Here is a 22,682-nt window from a genome sequence, read left to right as displayed (position 1 = left end):
ACAAACAACGCAGCAAGTTTTCAAAGAATAAAATGCATTTATGCATTCATACAAGTTAAAGAGAGACAGAGAGCCTCTCAAATATGAAGTTTCTCTGGTGTGCAGAAAACAATCTGTGCCAGAAGGCCTGAGAGCGCATCCGCAGCCTCCAGGGGGCGCCATTTAGCTCCTGTTTGGAGTTTCCTGCAACCAAAACAGACTCACAAGCAAACGCACAGGGCTGTTTTAAACATACTTCTGTTTATTTACATCATGTAACCTTGCTTTAAAGCAAACAGCCACGAGGGGAAATGGTTTTTAGGCGGACAACCTTTTTAGTCCAGTCATTTTCATATTAGTTATACTCGAAAGCAATTCCAAATGTACACAATACAGTATGTTACATATGAAGGTAGTATGTACAAAAAAAGGACTTTAGAATACAACAATGAGACGTTAGGTAAAATCACATTTCAGACAACACACACCAACCGAGGAGGTTTCCTTTTTGATGAAGTCATGGTCTGCTTTTTCATCTTCAGGAATTTGGATATTATCGGGCATGGCCTAATGCGGTTTAAGGGAAGGGCTTGTTAGGTGTACCTTATTCACACACTGTGGGTCACAGGCAAAGAGCGATGACCTCGGTTTGTTAAGAAAAAGCAGCTGAGAGAATACTATGCCTTTTTCCCTCTGAGCAGCATCTGTTACAGCTGTTAACGCCTCTGTTGAAGGCAAAGAGAGTGCATAGAAGTGTCCTTGGCTTGAAGTGTGCTTTTCTTCGGCCTCTCACCGAGGGCTTTTGTCGTTAACGTACACAACTTTGGGTCATTTGCCTTAGCTATACCATCAGCCACAGTAGAGGAGGGAGGAGACCCAGAAACAACAAAAGGAAATGGAAAGATAAGGACCGCGCATGGCACCGCAGGACAAAAACACATTCCAGAAATCAGGCACTTGTAGAAGAATCTTGAGGTAAGACAAGACTAGAACTTATTTATTATTATCGCCATTCTTCACTGGGTTATTTGGTCAGATAAAAACACGCTGCACCTCCTGTTCGTGGTACTTTGTAACGGTTCCACAGTCAACACAAGAAAGAAACAATAGACGCTCATGTCAGCCGACGTTCTGTTTTCAGTTCCTCCATTGTACCGTTTCCCCCCCGTCAGGGAGGATTTATTAGAACCCGACCTTATGGAAAACTCCTCATCACACCTCCCCAAGGTAATAAAAGTGTTGGCAGAAGAAACCTCAGAGGGGACGTGCTGAAAACACAAAGATCCCAAACGACAGAGGTGAAAATGTAGCCGTTCGTTTGCGCTACCGTCATGTTACAAGTAAAACATACTTTTCTTTTTCTTGAGCTCAGTAAATATGAGCAGATCCACGGAGGCAAAGCTCAGTAATCCCAGACATGAACAACAAAACGAGCCGCCTGCAGACGCTGTTACCTTTGATAACCTGCTACATGTCGTTCCTGAATAGTTCTGTACTTCTAGATGTATTTATTGTAAGACAATAGCTCATGAGAAAAAGGTTTTCACAGTGCTGTGAATCAAAGAGAAAGGCCATCTACGAGGAAATAAGGAGTGGGTTTCATCGTGTTTATCTCTTCTCCTTTGAACAGGTACGCCCCAAGAGGTTCAATCACAATAATATACTTTTTTTTTAACTTTAATACAAAATATATATATATAATATATATATATATATTGAATATAAACAAAACAGAATATATTAAGGGAAACATTTCAAGTAACATCTTGAAAGAACTGACTGTGCACTTGTACGCACATTTTTGTAAACCATAAAAAAATAACTAAAAAAGTCCAAACAAACATATTTATATTTACAAGGTTAACTTAACACGGCTTTGTACAAATGTTACAAAACTGCTCGACACAAACACCTGCACGCTCAGACATGATCACGAATATTATTGAGCAAACACAGAGACATTATTAACAACTGGAGCCAGAAGACCGGACCGGACGCACGGAGTGGAGGAAGACCGACGTGAAAAATCAGCTCATTCATTTGCCTGCTTCTTCAGATTAACTGCACGAGTCCTTTCATTCTCTTTGTTGTAACAGTCACCATTAAACACTTTGACAAGGAGCACCGGAGCAGGGCTGCGTTTGGTTGGTCGTGTGGATTCCATTTAATTCACCTGCGGGCCCCGCAGGCTGGAGGAGGAGACAGGAAGGATGCTCGTTTGTTACTCCAATGGGAATTCTTGGCGATACGGTCCGTTTGTGTCTCTGTTTTTTTTTTTTTTTCTCTATAAAAGCACACGTAAGAAAAAGAAAACAAAAGCTTTGGCAACACTGGAATGCCCCTTGCCATGCAAATGGAGCTCATCAAGAAGAAAGGGGAGGGCTGTGTTTGACCTGTGAAGCACCTGGTGGCCCTCCACAGACCTGCAGGGGGTCCGCGGCCTCGGTCCCCTCAGAGGTCACCTGGCCGGGGTCACAGGTACTGGTGGAATCTGGAGGCGGGGGCCTGGCGTGTAACGTTTCCTTGGTCGAGGTCGTCGGCTCCTCGGGGCAGCCCTTGCGTTCTGACCTGGTTTTGATTGATGGGGGACAAGAGGAACTCACTGACAGTCAGCTGGGGTCTCTTGTCGGACGTCTCGGTCGGGGAGGCCACCACGGTGTGTCGGCGCCACGCTCGTCTCTTCCTGCGGGTCTCAGGTGACAGAGGCTTCCGCAGTCCCACGCTGCGCAGGTCGTCAGCCGAGCCCATGAGTCGAGCACGAACCTGCTCAGCCAGAGACCGGCCGCCTGGGCCGGTCGGCGTGAAGGAGGCGGCCTCGCTGGGTGGCAGGGCCGCTTTGGGCCGGGACAGGCGTAGGCTCTCCTGGCTGCTGCCTGAGGAAGTGTTGGTTCTGGAGGTGTCCTTCCTTGGTTTGGGTGGAACTTCTGGTCCAGAGCCTGCCCCGTCGGCCTCGAACAGGTCCAGGGAGCGAGCCTTGGCCTTGTCGGACTTCAGCTTCTTCCTGGCCAGAGTGTCGCACTGGATCAGCTTGTGGGAGTTGAAAGAAGGCCGCGAGTGCAGTTTGTGAGTGGTGGAGGAGGAGGAGAAGGAGGAGGACGAGGGCGTGGTGGAGCACGCCCTGCCTTCACTCTTCTCTGCAGAGTCAGACGCGTGAGTCAGGGGAGTGGGTGGGGCGAGAAGGTTGGTGGGCGAGACGACGGGGGCTTTGCTGTGTGAGTAGAGGAAGCTGCGCGGGGGCGCTGGCGTGTTCACAGCTGTTGGCGGGTGTTTATCGGGTCTCTCCTGTGTGAGCGAGCGCGAGGCGAAGCCACTCTCGTTATCCGTCTCACTCACCAGCTCGCTGTGCTCATCATCAGCATCGTCGCCCCTCCCCTCTGACCCCAAGCTCCGCCCTAATGTGGAGAGGGTGGAGTAACCAGAAACAATCGAGCGAGCGTCCTCTGGAGCTCGCCATGGCTGCCCCTTCACCTCTGCCTGTACCTCCTCCTCCTGCAACAACATGGCGGCCTGCCTTCCTCCCGCCTCCTCTTCCTCTTTACAGCATGGCCGGCTGGGAACAGCCGCCACCACCTCCTTTTCTACCTCCTCTTTCACTCCACTTCCTACAACTTCCTCATCATCATCCTCCTCTTCTTCCTCTTCCTCGTCATCCTCCTCTCCTTCTGCTCGAGGAGCAGTGTCGCCTAATGGCGACTCTGCCTCCTCTTCCTCCTCTGCCCTTAAATGTCCAGCTTTGATTGGCTCGTGCTCAGAGTCGTCGTCGGTGCTGCTGCCCACGCGGCGGCCGTTGTGGCGCTTTCTGCGTTTACGGCCGGTAACGGCAGACATGATGGACAGAGTCAGGAAGTCCTTGGCTGTGAGGTCCTTCTTTGATCCCCACGACCCCTGAAAAAGGAGGAAACGTCACTGTACCACTGCTTAATATTCTATACTCCAAAACGCTCAACCACTCTCGTGTGTACATGTGTGTGTTTGAGAGATGTCACCTTTGATTTAGCTGAGTCACTGTTGGTTGAGTCTGCAGAAAAGGAAACAAATAAATCACTAGGTCAGAAGAGATGAAGATAAAAGGCCAGAACAGTCATGGTGGAGGACACAGAGGCCGTCTATATCAAAGGAAAAATCCTCAGAATTCTGCTCTTTATCCTACAAACTTTCATGCTTGATGTTCCATCAGCTGTAAAGATGGTAAACGCCTTGTGTAATGTCACAACGCACAGAAAATACCCCCCCCCCCCCCCAATTCCTCAGGACCTCTGTGCCCTCTTACCATGGCAGACCTCAGAGCAAACACACAGATTTACACACCGGAATATGTGGAGGGAAACACGATGATTGGGTAAGCAGCATTTGGTGTTTGAGGAGAAACTGCATTAGGAAACCACAGCACACATTGATGGCATCGCCAGGAAGAACGATGACATCAGTCAGTGAAAGAAACAGAAAATAATCAAGAAAAGAAACGCATTCCCTCAGAAACACAAACACTGATGCAGGAGAAAAGCTCTGGTTTTATCTCTCATACATCGAATTAAGTCCAAATCTCCTGAGAAACCCGGAGGGTTGATCAGGTCTTACAGGTGGAGCTGCTTCTTGTGTACCAATAATATCAGATTATTTTGCGCCCATCTTAGAGATGGTGGCTGTCACCATTCATCCGTTCATCATGGATACTCTGTTAAGAGGCAGATATGCACAACATGGGGGTATAAAAAGCTTTGGCTGGAAAGCATTTCATCAAACAAATTTAGCATAAAGTATTGCGCAAAAGTCTTGAGCCATCCCTTATTTCTTTATAGATTGAAGCAGTTTTTTAGTGATTTATTGAGGCCCGGGCTCTGGGGAGGATTCATCCCTCCATAAGACCTGTTGCCACTGATTTTCAGTCCACTTCTTGTGTCATCTGGCATAGCTCAGCCTTTTCTCCCTGTTTTCCTTCCTTAAGAACGGCTTCTTGACAGCCACCCTTCCATGGAGACCATTTCTGATGAGGCTTGGGCCAACAGTAGATGGATCAGCTGAAGGTCCAGATGCATCTCTCAGGTCCTGTCAGGTCTTTGCTGGATTTTTTCCTCTTTCTTAAGGACATCACTTTCAGATCCTGTTCATCTGCTGTGGATAGTTTTTTAGGCCTGACACTTCTTCTTTTGTCCTCCACTTGTCCAGTTTCCTCAAATGTTTTAAGGACACACTGCACACCATGCTGAGATATGCCAAGTTTACAGCTAATAGCTCTTTGGGAATCACCTTGTTGCTGCAGAAATCCTATTTTCTGTCTGTCAAACTGTGTTATCTTTGCTGTTTTTCATAGATGCAACTAAATAAATGGGAGAAAAATGTCCTTTAGACAGGCTGCAGGAAACAATGTGCAGAAAGATGCTGTTTAAAACTGGCTATCTGTTATGTGCAGACACAAGTGAACTATTGCTCAAAGTCAAAGTCTGGCTGCTTAGAAGCAGAACCTTATGAAATGAGGGGTGGCTCAAAACCTTTACTCATTACTGTATTTGACCCTGAGTGCAGAATGAGTTACATTTCAACATTTGGGAAATGCTAAACTTTGCCCCACCAATGACATGAGACATCCTCTACCCACAATTCTGTGCAGCACACAATTTTGTTTTACTAAAACAAGCAACTTTAAAGTATTGAGAGGTCACTTCTTTGCGAGCTAAAAGGATTTTAGGGGGAAAGTTTGGGCCACAGCTGCCATCTGGAAGCATTACACAAAATAATGCTTCTTGAAAGGATTTAAATCTCAGAGGCTTTGAAACGGCACATCAGAAACAGCACCACCTAGAGTCCCTTTAGAGTCAGAAGTGGGGTTAGGAGCCGGAAGATTGGGCTGCACCAACCAAAATGGCCCACAGGATGAGTGGCGCAAAGAGCTTAACAGACAGGCAGAGTCGTTTCTCAGTGACAATTTATACTCCCAGTGTCAGATACAGCAGCTTTGACAGGCATCCAGTCATCCATTAACTTATTAGTCAGACTGGGGCGACACTGAAGTGACACGATTTTAAAGAGAACTCAGTCTGACGCTGACAGGGAGGCACTGACTTTCAGGAGGATAATGGAGACCATGGAGACACAAGCCATCACCACCACTGACACAGTCTCTCACACAGCCATTATTTCACTTTCACAGCATGATGCACACACACACACACACATATTGCCAGGGGAGTTCCCATCCTACCGCAGAGGCTGCTCCACAGGCTCAGCTAAGAGAAGGAAATGCAGAAATGCACAGAGAAAGTGAAAGATAAGCAACGTGGAAGGAAAAAAGAGGTCAGCAGAGAGGAGAGAAGTGTAGGCACGCTATCAAACAGAAACACTCCAAATGCTAACGGATGGAAGTCCTCTGTTCTTATGCTGCATTCCCGTTCCGTTAGAAAGTGGGAATTCTGGCTGTTAACTGGGACAAGCTTCCAAGGAGGACTCTGAATTAATCGACCAATGACTTCCCGCCATCTTAGCACACGAGGGGATTACTTTTAACATCTTTCTTTTTTCACAACTATCAAACATCTGGAAATGAAACAATTACCACCTTGTTAAACCTGGTGTCTTTTTTTTTTAAATCAATAAATGAGGAATTTCTTCTCTTGCTTTTAGAAAAATCTGACCTGACATACTTGTGGAGGATTTCCAACTTCCATCTTTAAACGGAGAGCAGCATTACATTTTGTTTTAAGTTGAAGAGAAGAGCAGAGAGCTGCGGGAGGCGTGCTCACCTGAAGCCTCCCCGAGCAGAGCGGTCCTGCCGATGTTGGACAGAAGGTGGTCGATGTTGGGGGCCGGCTGCACATCTTCTGTGTCCACCGGCGTCTGGAGAGACGAGCACAAAGACATCAACATCAGTGGCTGTGATGCAAAGTGACTTTTGATCTCATCGGTGAATATAAACTATTAATGGACTATTATTTAAACCTAATTTTTTCTGTTTGAGTCTTAATTGCAGGCAGCAGAGAGAGGACTGAACTCAAACTGGGAATGTGGTTAGTATCTGAATTCACACCTGGATTTCCACAGATGACATCTAACAGAAGCTACAAATGGAAAATATAAGTCATTGAAACAATGTGAAAGTTCTTATAGAAAGGGCACGTATTATATATTCCTCAGTGACACACTTCCACTCCAAAGGTAAGTGTGTGTAGCTGCTGTTGTGACGCAGGCAGCTCAGTGATCGGTGAACACCTTTCACAAGCACAAAGATAACCTACAAAAGAACTCTGAATGTCACCCCCTTCAAACCGCAAATGGCACAACCGCTTCCTTATACAATGAAAAGAAAGATTACAAATGCTGAATAACTCAGATCAAAAGCAGCACATTAAGCATTTAATCTGTACATTTCTGCAATGAGAACCCTGAAAAGGCCAATAAAATTCCAGCAGTTGTATTTTATGTCTTTATTGAGCACCCGCTGTAATCATTAACACTACGCTGTAAAAAGTATGCCAGCAGTTGTGCTTTTCCAGAGGTTTCAGTGAAAAACAAGTGGTTGGAAGTGTGGGTTGAGAAGTGCTTCCTTTAGTTGTTTGCAGGCAGAATGAACAAAAATATGTTTGCAGGTTTAAACCTCGTCCTGACTGCGGAGCGGTGCTGCTGTTTGGGCCCGTGTGCCCATCGAATTCACTCAGGCAACAGGGAATTGAAAACTGAGACATTTTAGGAAGATGTCAAGGCAGCAGATCAAGAAGACAGAGAGCCACAAGATTAAGATGGCGTGTAATGATCTTAAAAAGTCTGTTCAAGATGTGCTGAGGAACTGAAATCTGCCTTTTAGTTGAGCTGAAATCCCATCACGACAGGAGACGTCAGATGGAAGTTAGATGCATTTTTATGGCCTGTGAGTTTTTACACACATTGTGAGTGTTTATTGGTGTGTTTGATAAAAAAAAATCAGACCACATTTTAAGAGCACTTCCAGAGAGATAAACTGTTCCTATGACGAAACAGAATGATGTTGCACTTACAAGCAGAAAAAGATTATTATATATTATAACATTAATGCTAAATCCAATTGCTGAGGCACACAGGCACTTTTTTAAATTCTAAAACATGCATTTATCCTCTCAGCTGGCACATTGTAAAGGGTCTCTCCCTTTCTAAGCAGCTATTTTCTGCCTTTTTCTTCAGCATTTCAACTTGCACTTCAGAGCTGCTGCATATTTTTAGGTGTATTAGTGAATCCTTCTCTTTGTTGTCGTTTTAATATCAGACAACAGTGTGGAAACATACCTTCTCGTCCTTGTCAAGATCTTCTGTGAAAAACCAGGTGCACTACAACAACAGAGGGAGAAATATTCTGCATTAAGAGAATTGTATTGAATTGGAGGGTGTGTTCTGCATGTGCATGAATCATTTCTCTCACATGTTGGATGAGAGTCTCTACTATCTTGTAGCGGTCAGGCATGTGCGTGACCATGTCTTTCATGTTGTCCTCGGACGTCCGGACAAGCGTCGGCCCAAACACCAGAGCCAAGTTACGAGGCTCCATCTGAATACATCAGGCGAAAGTCACTGGCGTGAATACTGACGGATTTGCATCGATTCCTTTTAAATTGCATCAAATTTTTGCCCAAACCTTGTTTTTATCCGAGTTGTCAGCTACCGTCTTCAGGTGATTGACGAGGAACTTCAGAGTGTGATAATAATGATCTGGGAGGTCTTTGATCTGTGACGGAGAAACAAAGAAACCCGTTCAACCTGCCAGGACTCTGCACACATTTTAAACAAATACTGCAGCTAAACAGTCAAACTGTTCAAACATACCAGTTTCTTCATGGTCTTCAGCCTGTCTGATGCACTTTCCATCCGATTGGCATCGATGAAATCGTTATACTTGTCTGTTCAGATATGAGAAAGATTAAAATACCTGACATAGGAGGGGCTTGACTTGACTGGACCTGTTGGCACACGTTTGAACTCACCGTTGGTGAAGAGTGGCTCTGGAAGCTTCCTGAAGAAAGATTTGAGTAAACTGCTGACAACGTTGAGGTCCTGCCACTTCTGAGGACAGCAGAACACACAGAGAAGAGTCAGAAATCACAATAATTGATCTTCTCTGCCTAATATTAGAGCTTTCATTGGATAAAAGTTGACTCAAACTGCCAGCTAAATATTCCACTTCTCTTTATTTCTGTGTGTTTATACTGTTTCACCTCTTCTGCAGGATTGATGTCCAAGCCCTTGTTGAGCTGGTCCTGAAGCAGCGACACCATGGCGTTATTCCCTGGGACTCTGTAGATCCCGGTGTATTCCAGACCCATCTCCTCCACCAGGCCACAGCAGATCTCAACGATTAACGGGATGAACTGGGAGGGTGGACACGGACAGAGTGTTATCACGAACAGGAAGAAGAAAGACTTGCATTACAAGTATGAGAGGTATGTGAGGCTAACCTTGTTATTCACACCAGGCTGACATTCCTCCAGCCTCACACCAAAAGCTTTGGGCCCAGCCTTCTTGGACTTCTTCATGATGTTTATTCCCCACGGAGACTTCGGAGGGCTGCTCTCATCTGAGGACAGAACAGACAGTAACTGGAAACAGCGTCTCAAAGCTGAGGTCAGAACAGGTTGGCCAGAAACACTCAGTAACTGATAATACCACATCCACAAATATGGGATTAGATGAGCAGATATTTGAGCTGGAAGGTGTAGAATATAAAACAAACAGATTTAAAAGGTAAAACTGATTATCTAGAAGTTACTCATTTAATTTAATGTTGGAGAATTTATAAGTATGACTGACTAATTGACAGTTTGGGTAGGATTTAGACACCCTTTTCATATTTTTATTAACATTTACACTGGATAGTTTTCTTTATCGATGCCCTTCTTCTTTTGTATATATATATATATATATAATTATAATTATAATAAACTGGACCTAAGTCTTGCTTGTTTATGTCGTTGTTTTAATATGATTAGGCTTACTATACATTGAAAATTAGAAGCAGCTGAATGTTGTGTCATTTACAGCTCAGTAGGTCCAAAGTTTCCAAGATGGGACTAAAAATTAATCAAACTAGTTTTTTGACATGCAAAAAGTTTTAGATTTACTGCTCCCATTCAGCAACCATGAGTGCTTTCTCTCCGGTGACACTGACCTTTGCCTTCTGGCTTCGGGGAGCGTGGCGCTCCAGCTGCATTCTCTGTCTTATTGAGCAGGAAGGGAGGTTTCATGCGGTGCATCCGTGGAGACGAGTCTGGCTTGTTGGATGTCGGACTGCAGGGGGAGACAGATGAGAGTGAGCCCAGTTTCTGTGTTCCTGGGACATTTGAATTTGACTTTGTTCATATCCAGGACAGGTTACCAGTGGGTAGGATCATGCAAACTCCTTCTAGGTCCTCCTTTTACACCAGGCAACTGATTTCAAACTGTTAGCAGCCTTTTGGACTGGATAGTGTAGTGGTAAGATTGCCACCTTTCACGTTTCAGGCCCCCTCACCCTATCTGCCTACCTGTAAGTCTGCTAAATGCATAAACATAAACATTTTGACCAAAAAAAAAAAAAAGACTAAAAACTAACAAATGAGCACTTTTCTAGTCCAAACTGGGGTTTTGTTGAGTTTACACTCTGCAGATTGGACTGATTGAGTGAATGATTGACTTGATTACAGAGTTTCTTGCTTGGAACTTATCTCAGGTGACTCACCTTTGTTTTCTGTAGTCATTGAGCTTCCTACTGATGAGGGCCTGTCTGGAGAAGCCAAGCTCCTGCAAACAAACACATCAGCATTATGACTCTGAGTTACTGCTCCAGTCAAAAAAGGCAGCTTAAAGGTGTGCTCCCTGACCTCGCTGTCCGTCTTGCTGCTCTCCCTGATGACCTTTATCCAGTCCAGCATGTCCTCCCGGTCCTCTGCCTGCAGCAGGTACTCGCAGAAGTCCTGGGTGGTCAATCGCAGGGCATGCTTTCGTTTAGTCTCGCTGTATGCAATATCCACCAGGCAGCCCCGGATATTGATTGGCTGCTCCTCTTCGGTGTCTCCAATGGTTGCACCGTGGAGCACTGCCTCCCTCTTGTCCTTGTAGAGGAAAAGCGAATTGGAGCGAAGAACCGAAAAAACCCGCTTCCACGGACGCACCTTCTGTTGAGCAAAGAGGACATGTGATGTCAGGCAGTCCTGCAACGCTTTCCTGCCTTCCTCATCTGCTAATGAAGCCTGATGGGCCCACCTTGCCCTTCTCTGTGAGGATTTGTTTGAAGTGCAGCCATCCTTCTCGTCGCACGTCGCTGTAATTGATGTTTCCCAGCTCTGAGGTGGAGTGACGTTTGGAGCGAACCTCCTCTGCTGTCCCGATGTTGTCCAGAGACTGACACACACACAGCAAAACATTCAAGACATTTGTCTGAGGACCTGAAGATTTGAAATCTGTTTCACTTTAATTTCAGAGGTAATCAAAATTAAAGACAATGATACAGTTTACACTCGCAAATCCAAAGGTGACAGATGACAGGTGAACTAAAATGCACACATGCATGATCTAATCTGATTCAGTCTTAGTAAGAGTGGTTAGAGCAACTAGTTTTATGCCAAAAGTCTTTATCAAGTTCAATATTTTAGCTGTATGATGCCCTTAACTTTTGTGTTGAAATTTTCACAAAATGACCCAATCAAATTCCAAGTCGACAGACTTATGAAATATGCAGAACTCACCCCATCTGTGAAGAAACTCTTCACTCTTTTTGGCAGCCTTCTGCATGGAATAAAACAGATGAGAGTCAAATATCACAATATCTGCATGCACATAAAAAAGTTGCATCCATTTATCACGGCTGCACAGTACTCACAAGCCCCGTCCTTCCTCTCTGAACGTGTTAAGTCCTTCATCACATGACTTGGAGCGCTCCGTGGTGATGGCTAGAACATAGGAGGAACGGCGAGTGGATTTAATACTGCCTGCTCGGTGAAAGGATGAACGAACGGAGAGAAAGAGATGAAGAGAAGAGGCAGAAAAAGAGAGAGAAAGACAGAATGTTGATGTGATGCCAATCATCCGAGTGGACGGTGTTGGATTAGGAGACAGGGACAGTGAGGGAGGAAGCGGGGGGTTGGTGGACGGGGGCGGGATTTAAGTGGCGAGTGAGTGGGTGACGTGGTGATTGAAGGCGGGGGCATGAGCTCGAACAGTGGGTTAGATTTAAGCTTCTTTGGACTGCTTGCTCACCACTCGCATGCAGGTGAATACAGACTGGGATGCATTTGTGCAGCTTGTTCAAAGAAAAGTGTCATGCAGACCTGGGTTTGGCACATGCTGCGATTTAGAATAATAAGTGAAACACATAACTTTGTTGGTGCCGTGCACAGCTGGAGTTTTAACCGAAACCTCTCAGAGTAGATTACTGGTCATACATGCAAACATTTTAAAGCATTGCTGAAAACCTAATCTGGTCAAGCAATTATTACCCTTATTACCAACTTGATTTCTTATGTAGAAATGTCAGTACTTGTTTTGAGAAAACAACTAAATGACATAAAACAAGCTCAATAAGACTGAAATTATAGCAACAATGAAAGCAAAGAGGCTATCAAACCCTCTTTAAAGTCTAACAACAGCTGCAACAACCACGCAGGCCTTTAAAATCTCATGCACGCTTCACAAATCTCTCTCTGAGGCAAGAAAATAACCATCTAATTTTCTGCTGCATGCAGTGGCGAGGAGGGATGGGGTGGGGAGGAAGGGGCACTCACTGCAGTCGTGTGAGAAGAGCCTAGTGAGGGGGAAGGTGAAGGTGGGGGAGGCGGGGCTGGTGCCCACGGTGGGCGCTGAACTCATGCCGCTGGACACCACGGAGGACGCCGGCACGTGGGGGGCGCGCAAATCAGCACCGGGGCTGGTCGGCTCGTCTGTGGGAGGATGGAGGCAAGGATGGGAGAAGGATAAAGGCACAGGGTTAAGTGTTAGAGAAACAGGTCAGAAGGGAAGGAGAAAGGAAAAAAGGGGTTAGATTAGCAAAAAGGTAAGGAGAGGAGAAGTTTTACGGGTTCACAAGGAATCGCAGGGTTATCATCAGATGGTCTAACAAGAGAAACTTTTCAGTTTAATTTTCTTTCCCTTCCAGCAACAAAATCAACAAGTACACGCATGCTCACGCTTAACGTAAGGATTCCAGAACTCAGGAGGCACAGCTCGAAAGCATCGGCAAATGTTTACAAATCCACGGAAGAGGCTTAAGGAACTAAAACTTGTGGTGCTCTTAAGATAGTACAAATATATATTATATATATGGTATATATATTATATATATGGTATATATATATATATACACGAGACCTGACTAAAGCGAGAAAAGCCACAAATATTCCTGTCAGATAATGCAAACAGCCTACAGATAATACAATACCTGTGTCGTCTGTCGCCATAGGGAGAACTGTTCAGAGGCTAACAAAGATGGAGTTTATATCTGACACAGGTTTCAGTTCTTTATGAAATCTACACAAGTTTGTCATCGGATCCATACATGAGTCAACGTTCCAGTCCAAGAAGTGGAAACAGATTAGAGGCGGTAAATGAATGTAAACTGGGACTGTTGTGAATGAAGTGTCTTGCACGAGCGTAAATCAGTTTTTAAGTGTTTAAGAGTTTCAGCTGATGTAGAGGGATATGAAACTGTCACACACGGATGAACGCTCACACAGACTCACACTTCCTGGCTGACAGGGAGGGTTAGGTGCCAGCCTCACATTTCCGTAAAGTCAGAGCAGGCTGGCGGCCTGGAGGCTGGAGGCTTCCCACTGTGGGAACAGCAGAGGGCGACACAGCCTCAGAAAGCCAACGACCGCTTGAGTCTTCCTTAAAAAATTCTCACTTTGGCTTCTGATCAAATTTCATAACTTTCCATTCAACCACTTCCATCTTTGCTCAACTCTGCCCCATCGTGATATAATCCTCCATCACAGCTTTCGTTTTCTCATTCTTCTCTTGTCCACCTCTCACCCTTGTTTTTTTTTTTTTTTTACTAATATGAACTCCTGTGCATATTAGAGCACCACATAAGGCGGAAAGCATTCCCAACCTGGGATGAGGAATCTGCCTGTTCACAGCGTGGCCCAGAAATAGCCGGGCTGTGGGTTTAACAAAGGTAGTCATTAGCAGGCAGCCACAGAGGGAGCTCAGAGCAACGAGACAGGGTCAGACCAGCAGAGGGGAGCAAAACACCGCAGCACACTTTATCCTCACTCTAGGAAACATCCAACCACACGTGTGGAATGAAGGACTCGGAGATTAGAACTGGCAAGAAAGATGATCTAAATGCAACTTTAAGGTCAAGTCCTTTGCGAATCCCTCAACATGTACTGGATAAGTTTGGGAAGTGAAAAGATAAATAAAAAGAAATTTGAGAGTACTGTACAGTAAAACCCTTCAGAGCTATATCACTTAACTGCGTAGGCTAAAATCGCCAAAAATAACTTATTATTGAGCAGATAATAATAGTTATTTTCCAGTTATTCAGCAGAACTGTTTAGTCTACAAAATACAGATAAGAATCTTAAGGACATTACCTCTTATACTGCCTATTTTGCAAGGATACTCAACTTATTATTGGTTATTATTACACAAGTTAAGTTAAGTTAAGGCTGATAAACGCAGAGTGTTACAGCCTTACAAATGACACCAAAAAAAAGAACGACCAGAAATGTGACAAAAACTAATTTTCCTCAAAGGTTTTCCTTAGCAAGTGTCATACATTGTTGTGAAACTATTTATGCCTCCATTTGGACCTTCTTGCATCTCAAAGACACTTTTTTGGCTGATAAACACCAAGAGAAATAAGAAAAAACACCAGAAAATCATAGAAATATTAGAAAACAAAGGAGAAACAACTTGAGAGCTGGAGAGACAAAGAATATGCCGCCTGTAAGACAACACAGAGGGCTCAGAGGGCTAATGCTCCCCATAAGGGCCTTAACAAAAATCTCCTGTTAATTTACAGCCTATATTCGAGATGAAAGACTCAGTGCGAGTGCAGAGGGAAATGCGTTGCAATTTCACTTTGTACGAGCTACAAAAACATAAAAACGTTAAATACTTTATCAAAGATTCATGAGATCAACACAAGAAAAAGTGTGTTTGCCCTCAGGCACAGCCTGCCTTTGTGCTCACTACCTCGCAGACATCTTCCCCTTTGGAGACAACAACAAAAACAATGACCTATGAAATACCAAGCTCCCAAACAGCCTCCGATCATATCAGCATCTGCGTCAGCGAGATATGGAGATGAAGACAGAAAGAAAGAAGAAAAAAGCTAAGTTTGGTCTATGGGGAGAAACCAGCCGAGTTTCAGTTTATGAGTACTAAACGTGTCCCGGCCTGCAGCTCTGACTGCTTGGTTTTGTTTAATTCAGGCAAAGGTACGAGGCAAGAATGTGCTCCGACAGAGCGGCAGAGATACCGACTGGGTTTTCTCTATGAAAACGACTCTCTGGGGCAGAGTGCAGCCTGGCTGGAGTATGGACGGCCATTCCAACGTGCCTCCCAGTCAGCTGATATGAATCAGTGTAAACAGCAGCTGTTTTCCTCAGGCTGCGACAGGGTGACAGGGGCAAGGCTCGCCTCATCGACAAACTTCATTTGCCTTGCGTTTGACTTAATGGCTGCCGTCCACGTCAAGCGATAGAAACCAATCTGAGGCCTTCGGGGCTCCTTCACTTTGAGTCCCTCTTAAGTGAGAGCAAAACACAAGCTAGGACACGATTACAGACACCTCCTGATAGCAACATATGTAGGCTATAGCTGTGCGGTACTGTTCATGCAAACACTGACATGGAGAATCCTAAAAAACTGTGACACATAGGTAATGAGTCAGTAATGAGTTATGAGTCATGTTTAGGCAGTGAACAAACCGCAATTTGTGATAAGCCAGTCTGGTGCTCGCACTAAAACAAAGACCAATCAGGAATTCAAGACGCCCACCTTATTTCCTCAGCATGGTAAGGTGACCTTAAAGGCCGAGCTCAGGCAACAGGATCTGTGAACTCCCATCTGATTCAATCCCACTACTGTCTGCAAGACTGTGGGAAGTCCCAGCATTACCCAACACAAACATTCACAGACAAACACACACAAACCAGCAGCATCTCACTGAGAGAATGGAAACAGGAGCCTGGAGCCTGAATACAGACTCGAAGGAAATTAAGGAAACACACACATTTCCCCAACCTCATAATTTCATCTAAATTATAGCCTCACATTTCCTCTCCGTTAAGCTTTCACTAACATCTAATAAACACCCAATGTGAAAAACCATTTGAGAGAGCGGTGGTGAAATCTAAAGGTCACCTCAGAGTTGAGGGAGGAGGCACGGCTCTGATCTTACCTATAAAGGGGATGGAGGCCAGGGAGTCGTCCTCGGCGGGGTGGGAGGCGAGGTTGCCGTTTGGTTTGCGCGGGGCTTCATCTCCAGTGGAACCAGAGGCAGGGGTTGGGTCTTTGGGATCAGAAGAAAACAACGAGGATTCCAGCCCGTCCACAGGTAGGGCGTAGTGGGGATGCCGCATGCCGTGGACGTTCCTCCGCCCAGTGGGCGGTTTCTGCCTTAGCACCACTTCCTGGGTTGCGCTCTCTGCCTGCTCCTCCACTGCCCCTTGTTCCCTCTCATGGTTCGTTGGCCTGTATGCTCTGTCCTGGGATTCGGGGGAGGTGGAGGTAAGGGGGGATGCAGAAGATGCAGTGAGAGGTGCTGATGATCCCTCTGTGGGGCTGGTTTTTGGTGCTGGGTTCCAGTTCAAATGGGGGCCAGAGTACGACGGGTCCCTGAAAGAGTGAGCCTGCTGCATGATGCGGCCAGTCTTGCGGTAAAAAGAGGGGCTGTAGCTTCGGTAGCCCACCGGCTGGTCGTCCATACTCTGCCCGGCAGTAAGCCGCCTGCTCTGGGGGACAGCCTGTTGGGGCTGAGAGTGAGACTGAGTCAGGGTTTGGGGGTGGTGCTGGGATTGTGAGTGTCTGGACACTGGAGCGGCTTGCATTGCACTGAAATGGCTCCCCTGCCTTGGGTAGGCGTCAGGCCTGGGGGGAGGCTGGGGAGCCTGCTGGGACCACGAAGGCCTCTCAGACCGAGGCGAGAGCAGTCCTGCTGATGCTCGGTCCAACATCTCTAACGAGCGACCGTGGCGATCATACTGGGCCAGCAAATTTTCAGAGCGTGTTCGAGTATAGTTAGAGGCAGGGTGGCCCCTACCTGGGCCCGCCTCCCAGTCTCCATAGGACCAGTAGGGTTCACCATGGTGTCCTGGTCCCGCCTGCTGCAGTAGGAGCAGGGTGTCCTGTGAGGCGCTGTGAGGCCAGCCACCTGCCCGCTGCTGCTGCCTCCTCGTTTCACTGAGCCGGTCTTGAGAGTAGCTGCGGTGGCGGGTTTGCATACTGCGCCCTGACTGCTCAGGCAGCTGGTTGTAGTACCAGTCAGAGAGGGCCTGCTGGCAGCGCTCATTGCGGCCGTGGCTGAGCTGGGGCAAGGGTGGACTGGTCCAAGCTGAGCTGGACTTGCGTGGCTGAGCCTGAGAAGAACTGGCACTGTGGTGGTTAGGGTAGTGGACTTGCAGCGGGCTGGACAGAGGACCTCCTGATGAGGAAGAAGAAGAGTAGGAGCGTCCCCTGGTCTGACCCTGAGGCTGCTGGCTGGTCATTCCGTACTGGATCTCCTCTGTGCGGTGGGCTGGACTGCTGTGACCCACACCACCTGGTTCACCTGCCCGCCCCTCCTGCCAGCTGGCGGGACTGCCAACAGCTGAGCGGTTGTCTAGGGGTGATGAGGGGCTGGAAGAGCCTGGCCAGCGACTCCAGTTATCCAGCTGGTTCTGGCCCATGGGGGAAGACAGGGGGGCTCCAAGGGACGTGGTCCTGGCGCGTGGGTAACAGAGGGGGGGTGGTGGTGGGAGGTTCTCTGCTCCCCCAGCAAAGGGTTCATTACCTGTCAGGTAGGCATCCTGGGAGTATGCCTAGAGGAGGGAAGGAAATGGAGGAGAAGTGAGAAAAGACGAGAGGAAGTAAAGACTAAAGGTGTGCGTGCGCAGCTGTAATGACTTCAAATCAAAATATGCTCTTACGCTAAACAAGTTTGACAACAACACACAATGACCATGATTTAAGATGGCCTCATTCCTTCAAATTTAAAGTGAATGGAGCTCTTAGTTAACAACAGCCTGTCCCCGGGGCTTCAGCTCCCGACACAAACACATGTCAGTTAACAAAATGCATCAGCTCCCCTGAGAAAAAGCCACAATGCTAATTACCCAGCAGTCAGCTGCAAATACAGAAGTCTCAGCAATATCATGTCAAATTACGCACACCAACTTACGAGCCTACGACACAAACAAAAAGCTCACCTGATTACTTCATTATTAAACCACACTGTCATGTCACTGAATTTCAGCAGAGCACAAACAAACCTGTTAACATTAATTCTTCCACTCTTATGACGACTAACCACACACGTTTTAAAATGTTTACCTAATTGATCGTCAAAGCCTCTCTTGAGCTTGACAGCAGAACAAACTTAAGTTAATGAAGAGCAGAGGACAACACAGACTTATCCTCACCAACACTTCTGCTGCGACGCTCCTGCTGCTAAAACCTGCAGTCCTTCATAATTCACACCCTCCTCCTCCAAAACGTCTTTTGCTTCTTTTCTTTTACTTTTTCTGTCTGTTAATCGACTTGTTTTCTCCTCTCTGAGATCCTACCAAACTCCCACTCTCCTTCTCTGACTTACTCCACCCTGTGGGAGTGTGGAGGGAGGAGCAGCACTTGTGATGTCATGCTAGGAATTCAGCAGATAGAGGCGCGGTAGCGAGAGGGGGAGCGTGAGGATGGAGAAATTAGTTTATAACGTCAAGAGACGGCAGAATAGAGCGCAGTTTTGGCCCCCCTTGAGGGCAATGTGGATGTTTCTTGGTGTGTGAAGGGAATCGCTCAGTTCTGGTTTTGCCTGCTGAAACCTTGCTTCAGGTTAGTGGGAGGGGCATCAGGTGATGCATGTCGGATCATGCAAACAAGTATGGAGCAACCTGTGGAGCGACAAAAATGTGTTGTACAGCATGTGTGTTTGTGTGTGTGTGTGTGTCAATGAGCACAGGGGCTGTTTTTTTCCAAAGCACGACAGTCGTGATCCGAGTGGCTCTCAATGGATGCTTTACTTTAAACACAGAGCAGAGAGCCTGTGAGTCACTCGGACAAAATCTCTACATTCTTTGAGAATGACCAAATCCTGGATTGAGCCTGCAGACAAGCACCAATGAATACACACTGTTCTGCAGCGCCCTGTGTTTAAACGTGTAATGCCTCGCATGTGAGGAAGTAAAAAGTGTGTGGTGAGACTCTTACCAACTGAAGCACATCTTCATCTTTGGGCATTATGGAGAGCTCCAACACACTCTCACTGAAAGACACATACAGAGGAAGGAAGATGGGGGAGAGATGAATTAGCAACAGATAAAAGGAAAAAAATAGACAAAAATGCTTCATTCCAATAGAAAACAATGGCTTTACAAACTTTAAATCTGCCAATCTTATGGAAAACCTAAGACCTGATGCAACATATGTATGTTTTTACCTTCAAAGCCAGGAGCAACATACATAATGCACACAATTAGAATTTAAAAACAAATGAAATTTGATGCCAGGATCAAAACTTTACCATAAAAGCAGAAAGTTTAATATTTAAAATGTTTGTAGATTCTTCAGAGGCTGAGAAATAAAATGTTTTTTAGTGGACAGATTCATATTTTCCAGAAAACCCTCATTTAGCAGGTTTTTAAAAACAGTCTTAGATCATAATGAGTTAACTGAACTTGACTCATGATGAAGCGCATGCTAGCTTCGGATGCTCTGATTTGATCACTAGGTGCACTAAATTTAAATGTGACATTTACGCTTACTACACTCCATCCTCAGTGCTACACTGATCCCTGCTCTCAAGTTTACTGAATGCAAGAATATATCTGTATCCCAACCATTTCCATGCAGTGCAGGATGCGGCTTTGAAATGTGGGAATGACTTTCTGGGGCCTAAAAGGAAGCGACATGTGAATACGACTTCACGAATTCTGTGTTACAACTCACAGAATCCAGTATTTTCTTTTCATTTTTCTTCTAGGAGATAATCCCGTAATGAATTCTGCTACCTTCCACTCTAAAAATCAAGAGTCCAGCAGCATCACGATATCTGGATGTTGGATCATATAAAACATACGAGTGTGCAGTGTCTTCTGCTTTAGGGAACACTTTCTAAAAGCAGTTCAACATGATAGGAGTGAGTAATGTTTATGTAATCTTTGGGTGGTTCTATAAGTCAGCACTTGGCAGTGCTGCTGAGCAGGAGGTCTTACCTGTTTTGAATGAGGGCAATCACCTGCGAGTACGTCTTTCCAAGGATACTTTCACCGTTCACTTTCACCAGCCGATCCCCTGTGGAACACGCACATGCCATCGTATTTTAACCAACATATTTCTAAAGACGGTGGAAACCTACATCTATGGAATATAAAATGAGGAAAAGGACACTGAACAGGGACTAATTTCCCTGTGAGATCAAAGGCAAATATAAAAACAGGAAACAGAGAGGAGGAAAAAGGGCCATATTTGTGTATAATTTCCACAAAACCAAAACCATGCTGGCAAAATATTAAGCTGATGATTGGTATTTAACTCAGAAGGACAAGCTCGAACAGCCAAAATTAACTTTATCATTACAACTTGAACACAAAAACCAAACCAAAATATCAATCAAATCATCAGTAGTTTAATAAGCAGCTACGATGTTGTGACATAAAGCTGCAGGAAAGGTGTCAGACAGCAAAGTGTTCAAAGTTTGTTTAGGTTTGTGGTCACCTCGTACAAGCTGAAACACATATGAAGCGTTCAGAGTATGCGTTTGCATATGCTCGAGCAAGCATGTGACTCTGAGGTTGTAACATGTCGTGCTGGTGCTTCGTACAGGTTTGGTTTGTCTGAGCTCCTGAGAGTAGAACCCTCCTCTTTGCATGTTTTATACCACTGTGCGTCTGCCGGATCACATGACCGAGGAGGTCCACAACAGATTTCCAATGCAAATCCTGATGTTAATGCTCATTCATTATTAGTTTCCTTTACCTGTGCACAAGCCCGCCTGGTGGGCCGGGCCTTTCTCCCTCACATTCTTTACAAATATGGTGTCCATCGGCTCCAGACGATCTTTCTGAAACCCTGCATGATAAAAAACAGAGAAGAAGAAATGCAAAGGCTGCTTGATGCCAACAACAAGTACTGTAAACTGTTCCTGTCGGTTGCACCTATAAACGTGTGTTCATAACCCGGCCTGAAGAATACCCCGTTTACACCTGGGACTAACATGAACCTCAGAAGATCACAGACAGCTGTGGTTCAGGGGGGCCATCCATCAGTCACCCAACCATCAAAGGCTCCTCAGGCAAGTTACTGAACCCCACACTGCCCCCGAATGTTCCTCACTTGTAAGTCGCTTTGGATGAAAGCGTCTGCTAAATAAATGTGAATAAAATCTGAAAGACATTATGACGTTTTATGATCTGCTGCATGACCTACGCAGCTGTATTTTGACTTTCTAACATGTTATTTGTGATCATTTCAAGGTAAAAGAAGATAAATACATTAAATGACTCATCTGCATTGTTGAAAAACTCGATGTGAGCTTTTGCTTTGGACCATGACTTTGTCGAGATCTGAAGTAAAGCCTGAAACACTGGGAGCTACACCACTATATGTCCTCCTCTCCCTCTAAAGCTCCACGTTAAGCTCCCATATTTTACTTTTGAGGACCAGGAACTTGCCTGGCTCAGCTCTAACCATGAAGCCAAAGACCTGGAAATACAGAGAGACGTGATGCTGTACTCACAGCAGCTGTGTTCATTGTTGCTACAGAAACTAACACAAAAAAGAAGGTGCCGCAGGTTTACTACAGCAATAACTACAGGACTCATTCTAACTCATGCTGCTAACAGCTAAACATCCCAGACCACCTCTAAATGTGGTCTGACAGATCAGATCTCAATGCATCCTGGGTGCGTTAACGGCAGTGCTTAGGATTGTCTACTTATGAGCGGATCATCCGAGGCTCATGTTAATCCCAGGACAGGTGGACGTGACTACTCTAGATGCAGTGCTGCATAGTGTCCTGTAGGTGGAGCAGAGAAACTGCACAGCAGAGGTGACAGGAGGTTGTACATGAGGTCCCAGCTCATTACATCATCATTACTCCACTAAAGTGTGTTAAATTGTTGCTCTGATGGCAGAAAGGAGGCAAAAAACGGGGGTGACTTACCCTTTCCGTTACCATTCTCCTCATCCTGCAGAGGACAGAAAGAGACAGAACACAAATCAAGTTGATTCACAACAAGAAAAGAAAATGAAAACACAGAGCAAAAATAAGAGCCTCAGTCTAAAAATCTTTTTTGGCTGTTCTGTGTTTGATATTTGGACAAAACAAAGGAAAACCAAGTCTATTTACTGCCCCCAAAGGCAGAAATGTTACCACATGCTGATAAAAGGTTTACATCACGCAGGAAAAGTACTCAGGCCCTATGCCGAGTTCATTCACCCAGGTGAACCTTTCCACAACACAATCCACGTTTGTATTCCCGAGGCCACAATAAAACGCGGGAGAGTGATAAGACTGCTGTGACCATGACATCTTCATCCTCTTTAAAATGTTCTCGTGACTCCCCACACGC

At 45.6% G+C, this 22,682-nt stretch overlaps 1 protein-coding gene across 10 annotated transcripts in view; it reads right to left on the bottom strand.

Moving 5' to 3' along the window:
- Positions 1 to 221: 221 nt before the first annotated feature.
- The window catches only part of arhgap23a (Rho GTPase activating protein 23a), a 64,646-nt gene continuing 42,185 nt past the window's right edge, over positions 222 to 22,682 (bottom strand). For 4 of the 10 annotated variants that reach the window (XM_072369030.1, XM_072369027.1, XM_072369028.1 and 1 more), the window contains exons 3-24: positions 22,274 to 22,298; positions 21,088 to 21,180; positions 20,325 to 20,403; positions 19,321 to 19,375; positions 16,319 to 17,936; positions 12,693 to 12,848; positions 11,792 to 11,900; positions 11,658 to 11,697; positions 11,176 to 11,313; positions 10,794 to 11,087; positions 10,652 to 10,713; positions 10,103 to 10,221; positions 9,393 to 9,511; positions 9,153 to 9,305; positions 8,922 to 9,000; positions 8,764 to 8,837; positions 8,576 to 8,665; positions 8,363 to 8,488; positions 8,230 to 8,271; positions 6,717 to 6,810; positions 3,966 to 3,997; positions 222 to 3,864 (exon numbers count right to left, since the gene is read on the bottom strand). In XM_072369030.1, coding sequence (XP_072225131.1) covers positions 2,452 to 3,864; positions 3,966 to 3,997; positions 6,717 to 6,810; positions 8,230 to 8,271; positions 8,363 to 8,488; positions 8,576 to 8,665; positions 8,764 to 8,837; positions 8,922 to 9,000; positions 9,153 to 9,305; positions 9,393 to 9,511; positions 10,103 to 10,221; positions 10,652 to 10,713; positions 10,794 to 11,087; positions 11,176 to 11,313; positions 11,658 to 11,697; positions 11,792 to 11,900; positions 12,693 to 12,848; positions 16,319 to 17,936; positions 19,321 to 19,375; positions 20,325 to 20,403; positions 21,088 to 21,180; positions 22,274 to 22,298 — 5,010 coding nt within the window. In that variant the 3' untranslated portion in view covers positions 222 to 2,451. Of the gene's footprint in view, positions 3,865 to 3,965; positions 3,998 to 6,178; positions 6,204 to 6,716; positions 6,811 to 8,229; positions 8,272 to 8,362; positions 8,489 to 8,575; positions 8,666 to 8,763; positions 8,838 to 8,921; positions 9,001 to 9,152; positions 9,306 to 9,392; positions 9,512 to 10,102; positions 10,222 to 10,651; positions 10,714 to 10,793; positions 11,088 to 11,175; positions 11,314 to 11,657; positions 11,698 to 11,791; positions 11,901 to 12,692; positions 12,849 to 16,318; positions 17,937 to 18,447; positions 18,506 to 18,536; positions 18,723 to 19,320; positions 19,376 to 20,324; positions 20,404 to 21,087; positions 21,181 to 22,273; positions 22,299 to 22,682 lie in introns of those variants that run through there. The other 6 variants (XM_072369033.1, XM_072369025.1, XM_072369026.1 and 3 more) reach the window with 6 other exon arrangements.

The sequence above is a fragment of the Leuresthes tenuis genome, unplaced genomic scaffold (genome assembly GCF_036924035.1).
Source record: "Leuresthes tenuis unplaced genomic scaffold, fLeuTen1.0.hap1 SCAF_17, whole genome shotgun sequence".
NCBI classification, from domain to species: Eukaryota; Metazoa; Chordata; class Actinopteri; order Atheriniformes; family Atherinopsidae; genus Leuresthes; species Leuresthes tenuis.
The sequence above is the reverse complement of the archived record's forward strand: the minus strand, read 5'-3'. Positions and strand labels throughout refer to the sequence as shown.